The sequence below is a fragment of the Corvus brachyrhynchos genome, unplaced genomic scaffold (assembly GCF_000691975.1).
Source record: "Corvus brachyrhynchos isolate BGI_N302 unplaced genomic scaffold, ASM69197v1 scaffold5, whole genome shotgun sequence".
Lineage (NCBI taxonomy): Eukaryota > Metazoa > Chordata > Aves > Passeriformes > Corvidae > Corvus > Corvus brachyrhynchos.
Genome location: NW_008238321.1, coordinates 4,119,456 through 4,125,711, shown reverse-complemented (window position 1 = coordinate 4,125,711; position 6,256 = coordinate 4,119,456). Strand labels below are relative to the sequence as shown.

Here is a 6,256-nt window from a genome sequence, read left to right as displayed (position 1 = left end):
CCCCGAACCCGCCCCCCCCCTCCCCCCCCCAACTAACCTAGGGACTATTTTTACTGAATGTGACAAATGAGAGGAATTGCAAGCCTTGTAGGTAATGGTGTATTCTTTCTTCTCCATCCCAAACACAGGGTGGCAAAAATAGATTTGTCTCAATTCCACCTTCATGTGCATTTGCCAGAAATACAGACAGGATCATTTTAAGGTCTTCATGCCACTGCCCAAGAGTTCATGGAATATTTGACCAGTTGAACTGTCAGTACATTCTAGAAGCGTCTTGTTTTGTGCCAGAGACTTTATAGGTATCATTCAACCTCAAGGCCACAGCTAAATTATTAAATCTAATAACAGGAGACAGAAGAGATGGGAGAGGAATCTTTTCCTCCTATTTGATTACTGTATGTTTTGGGGGGTTGGTCATTTTGGTAAAAAAGCCAGAGCTGAAGCAGGCAAGTGAGATGGCTGGTTCTCCCATCAGGTTTGGAAAAAAGGAGGACGAAAAGGGGCTGAAAGACTTAAATTTATGACTCCTTTTTAATACTTGAAACTTCTTCCCCCATAGAACATCTGTTTCCATGGAAGTTGATCAATTAAATTTCAGCTCCAGTTCTCATTTCATGCTGAATGCATGAAGATGTAATTCCTCAGATATACATTGATTTCTGTAAACCTGCATTAGATAATGATGTGTCTTAGATTATCATTATAAAAATTAGCTAAGACATTTAAGATAAATTAACCTCTAATTTAGTTATTAGACATATCATGTTGTGGAGTAGCATCATTTACATTAGCAGAATTATTTGCAATTTCTGTCCTTTGCTCACAGACGTTGGTGTTCATGTAATTGCCCTAAATGACCTGATTACCTCAGCCGTGCCTGGTAAGGCAGACTGGTATTAATTCATCTCTCTTCATTTTAGGGGAACTCCTTCTGCCCCTTTTGCCCTTTTCCCTCTGAATAGCTTTGCTCCATGGGCTGGCACTGATGTCGTTTTGGGGACATGCCAGCAGGAGGAGCTTGTGCATTAAAATGTGCTTTCTGTAAAGCAATCACCAAATTACAGTAATTGCACTTAACTCATGCTCTCTTCTGCAAGGTAAAGCACCTTGTACCTGCCAGGAAGCTCCGTGTGCCTCAGAAAGCCAAAGCTCTGTCAGCACTGGCCATCGTGCTGGTGAATTAACCTATTTTAGATTGAGCAAAGCCCAATGAGGCGAACATTTAAATTTATTCCATTTTATATTTGATATTTAGATTATTTTACGTTTACATTTTCTGAAAAATACATATCTTAAAACAAAATCACAACCCTCTGAAGCCAATGCCACATGCTCTCTTTTACAAGCATTACAGTATCAACACTGCATTGCTCAATTTTATAAATAGTATAAAAATTATGAGTAATAATATTCATGTTACTAAAAGAAATCCATGGTAATGAGCACAGCTGAAATTGGATTCACATGATCAGAATTCTCTACAGCAACTTAGATAGCATTGCTGAGTTTCAGAATCAGAAATCATAGGGCCATGGTTGGAAGTCCAATTATCCTTGGCTACCACGAATTAATAATGTAGGCTAAACTAATTTTTAGACTTTTTATTTTCGTGACAAGACAAACAAGGAACTAAAGATCTAACTTGTTAATCTGGTTATTGAAAAAGAGGAGGATGTATGCCACAAGTATTTTATGCATTTTTTCACACAAAGGACTTCATAGTTACCTTGGAAGACTAAATACTGTAATAGGAATGTGGTAAATCTTGATTTAGGAAAATCCTTTATTATTTTCAATAAAGCTATTTCAGAGTTTTCTGCTTAGAAACTTAGACCAGTTAAATACTCTGCCATTAAAAAAAAACCCACAAAACTTTATTTTCTGTTGCTTAGCATCTGAATTGAACATAACTTTTCTGTAGTTTTTTTCTCTTACCGTTGTGGGAGCGGCTGTGTGTGCACGGTACTTCCAAAGCCAATGGCCAGGGCAGGACAGCTGCCCTTCCTTGCAGAAGTGCTCTGCTGCCTGCAGGTGAATTTTCCACTCAGTCCCAGGACTAGTTAAAGGCTTTTGCTGTGCTAACATCTCTCCCATGTGGGTGCTCAAAACACCTCAGTGGGGCCTGAGTGTGCCTGTGGCTCTGGCAGGAGTGTCTCACCTCTGTGTGAGGAAGGTCACTGCAGGAAAAGGAACTGCAGAGAGAACTTTGGGGATTGTTTTAAAATATATCTGTGTTTGTTTAATATGGCCAGAAGTGCAGATGAGCAATTTTTCCCTCTTGGACTTGTTATCACACTCTGAAGATCGGTATTATAAGGTTTGGGTTTTTCACTTACGAAAATAAGCTTGGCTTTGTATGCTGTGTAATTTTATTGCTTAGTTGAGTTGCTAAATGCAAAAATTAGTTTTATTTTTATTGATGTGTGTGTAAGCAGTTTAATTAAAAACCATGTGGAGTCCTGTAAAAGAATGGCAAAAGTACAATGCTATCCCTTTATACTGTAGTTTTCCGAGGAGTCTATAGCCTGAATATCACCTAGGTAAGCTGGAATTTTCTGTTACTGCTTGTTTTTGAACTTAATGTACTTCTTCTCAGAGTCTTTTCCAAAAGGCTCATTCATGTAAGACTGTAGTCTGTTGTGGGTCAGGAGAGACTGAAGAATTCAGGGATGTATTACCAGTGTACTTCATCATGTAATGATACATCCATCCATGATTAGAGGATTGTTAATTGAGCATCATCCAAGCTCATGTCTATTTTGCTTGTACTTTTATCACTTCAAAATGCTTTTCCCACCATTTCTGAACTGCAACTCATAGAGATCTGCTTTTATCCTGTAACTTACAATCTTCCATAAAGTATTGAAAGTTCTACTAGTTTTCATTTCTGAAAGAGCCCATTTTGTAATTCACACTTGAGATACCAGTAGAAAGAATGCAATTCCGTGATGTTGAAGATGTGTGCTGTACTTTGCAGTCATGTGCCAGGCTCTCATAACATCTGCTTTTTTCATGTTGGAAATACTACACAACAATTTACATATAACATAAATTAGCTGTTCTGTGTTTATTTTTTGTCTCCCTAGTGATATCCCGCCCTCTGGAGAGCCAGTAAGCAAAAGCAATCGCTCAAGAGTGACCACCCGCTTCCCCAAACTGTCCCGCAGCCACCCAAGGGAGCCCCGGAGCCTGGAGCCTCAGAGTGGTGATCTCTGACCCTTCTCCTTAATTGTCACTGTGGGCAGCACGTACTTTAAATTGTTCTGTGATTCCTTCCTAGCCTATATTTATAATTTAAGCTCCTGAAGAGACTACAGCTGCATCAACTTAAATCCTGAAAAGAGACATTCATTACCAAGGGTCATATCCTGATTAACTACTTTGGAAGGCAGTAATCACTTTCTCAAAAGAATACGAGGGCTCTTCACGAGAGCTCAGCAAACTGATCGGCATTTCCTTTGTTTTGTAAAGCGGCACTGCACAAATTCTCCTTTGTTCCTCTGAAGTCCTTCTGTCACAATGAATTCCTTGTTTGTATTATGTTGTCCCTTTTTCCATGTACAGTTTTCTGTTCCAGAGAGACATGGGCTTCATGTCAAGACAATTTTTTTTTTCTTAGTAGAACCTTTATGATTATCACTACTTAGTATGTCAGAAGGATGTGCTTAAAAGAACCTCACTAATTTATTACCTTTTGTAAATAGAAAGGCTGGGTTGTTTTGGGTTTTTTTTAATTGTAAACCTCTGACACACAAAGATTTTTAAAAAACTTGACAATGTAGATGATGAGAAAAACATTGCAGGTGAAAAAATAGCTTTTGTACATTTCTAGTTGTATATTCTCAATAGCATTCATTTGTGGGAAGTAAGTCTTTAAAATCAGAGAATGTAATAATTTTTTAGTGAAATTTCAGTCTTGCTATAAGGCAGGTGCAATATTACTCATTTCTACAAACCACCAGAAGGATACACAAAATTAGAATGGTACAAAACAGTGCTTTTAAGTCTTGGATTATATTTTGTTATTAATTTGTTGTTTATGTTACAGAACAGTCCATCATTAACAGGGCAGGGTGGAATTCTTAATCTGACTTTGTAAAACCCTTCACATGGTGATACTTAAAAATTGCCTGTAATGAAAGTGCCTGTTACCCATCACCTCTTATTGAAAAGTAATTGGTAATGCTACTACTGTAAGAGTAACTAAAGAAGTGACAAGAATTGTTACAAGTGATGGAAGTCCTGACATGGATTAACTGGAATCCAGTTCAGTATCCATTAGCTGCACTGCCGTAGGCAGTTAATTATGTTTTAGCTATCTTCTTCTCTTCATTAAGTTTAAGCAGTATATGTTCAAATTTTCTATCAATTGCATTCTGGTTTTCCTTTATGTAAGAACATCTTTCCTCTCAGAAGTTTTTTGGGATGTTACTTAAATTGATGTATCTTGTCATTTTATTATCCATTCATTATATTAAATTTTCACATCTTATATTATTCTCCAGGAAAACAAACCAAGCTGATGATTAATAACAGACTTCATACCTCAGTGCTTTACTAAAGTTTCAGTAAACTGGAACTTGTGTTCTGCAAACCTGTGAGCAGTGTGTGTTGTTCAGGGAGGTCAGTGGTCCAGTCATTTCCAGTGGCATCTCTCAAGTGAGAAGGGCTTTGTTACCCACAGTGAGTGGCATCAGTGGGCCAGAGTGCCTGAGTGTGAGCCCCACGTGCTGGATTCCCACCACTGAAATATGCAGCTTTTAGATTGCAGTCAACAGCAAAATGTGGCAGAGAGGAGTGGGATTCACTCTCCAGGTCAGAAATTTCAGTAGGTGAAATCATGTCACAGAAATGAAACCATATTTCTCAGTCAGTAAGAGATCTCAGTTACCACACAGATAAACAGAAAAGCCCAAAGGCCAGCCTGGGAGCTCGCTGCTGTGTGTTCATGAACAGATGAATTACTGTTGGTGTTTTGTGTTAGTTACAGTGGGACACTTACTAAGAAGAAAGGAAAGTGAGTAGATTGACAGTTAAGTAGCTTCTCCAAACTCTTCAGTCTGATGCACTGCTGATGGTTTAGTATGTCTTTGTTGGAAAGAAAAGTAGCTATAGTAATGGTCCCACTTTGAAACAATTTTAACTTATTTTTCAGAAAGTGGAGACTTGGTTAATAAAAATATGGCACATGTACTAACACTGAATCGCAAGTAAATTTGAAAGAAAACACTGTGTGGAAACCTTGGTGATGTATCTGTTACATGAAGCTGTATTCATTTTCAAGAAATAATTCAAAGATTCAAGTACTTCTTATTCAGCAAGTTGCAAATGTAAGAAATTTCATTTACTGCAGACTGAATTTCTTTTTAGTTGTTTAAAAGGAATTTTTTGTATTTGCATTTAGCTCTTAAAATTATTTCATTCCTGATTATCTTGCTTCTTGTAATTTTTTATGTATGTATGTAAATCACATAAAAATACTAAACTTGTTTACCGTATACAAATTGCTCTTTGTTAACTTTAGCTGAATTGTGTATCAGCTCCTAAGATTACAGTCTGCAAACAATGTTCACTTGGTGATACAAGATACCATAATGGGTGCATTACTAATCCATTTAAAAGCTCAGCTGTCATTTCTCTAAAATCCCAGGAAATAATCAAATGAAAGCCTTTCTTCACAAGGTGGCATTCCCACTTTATACCCCTGGTTTTTTTGAAGACTACTGAGGTACTTGCATGAGTGCAAGTAGGTGCCTACTGACAGGAAGGCCCAAATTTCTACCACCCCAAGACATTCTGAAAGGCCCTTGCAATCCTATGTATCTGTTAGAAATCCCACTTCTTGTGTTCATTCACCAGAACCAGCAAAGCCTCTTGAAGAAGGTTGGCCCATTGGTATTAAGAATCCTAAGTAGTTATATTATTCTTCTGAAATACCTGTAAGTGTAACCATGATTCTGTCAGTGGAATGATTTTATCAGTTTATCCTGTTCACCCAATTCCATGCAGTTGCAATTTTTGTACATCTCTGAACTTCCTTTGGCTGACTCACATCTTTTAAACCCCCGTCCATGCTCAGTGGGTGGCTCACAAGGAGGTACTGGGTTCATTACTAATGAATTATTAATTAATTCATTACTGACCGTTCCTGCTGGCACCAGTGACCAGTGCTGTATTTGCAGGACAGGGGACTCGTGGCAGGCTGGGTGCTGGAGCTGTTCCTGGGAGCCCTGGGTTGTGGGCTGGTAGAGCCAGC

At 38.2% G+C, this 6,256-nt stretch overlaps 1 protein-coding gene across 1 annotated transcript in view; it reads left to right on the top strand.

The window, feature by feature from the left end:
- The window catches only part of SNX29 (sorting nexin 29), a gene marked incomplete at its 5' end in the record, with an annotated part of 93,382 nt that extends 87,738 nt beyond the window's left edge, over positions 1-5,644 (top strand). The window contains one exon of the mRNA XM_008633556.2: positions 3,087-5,644. Within this exon, the coding sequence (XP_008631778.1) occupies positions 3,087-3,216 (130 nt within the window). The remainder of the gene's footprint in view (positions 1-3,086) is intronic.
- Positions 5,645-6,256: the final 612 nt, after the last annotated feature.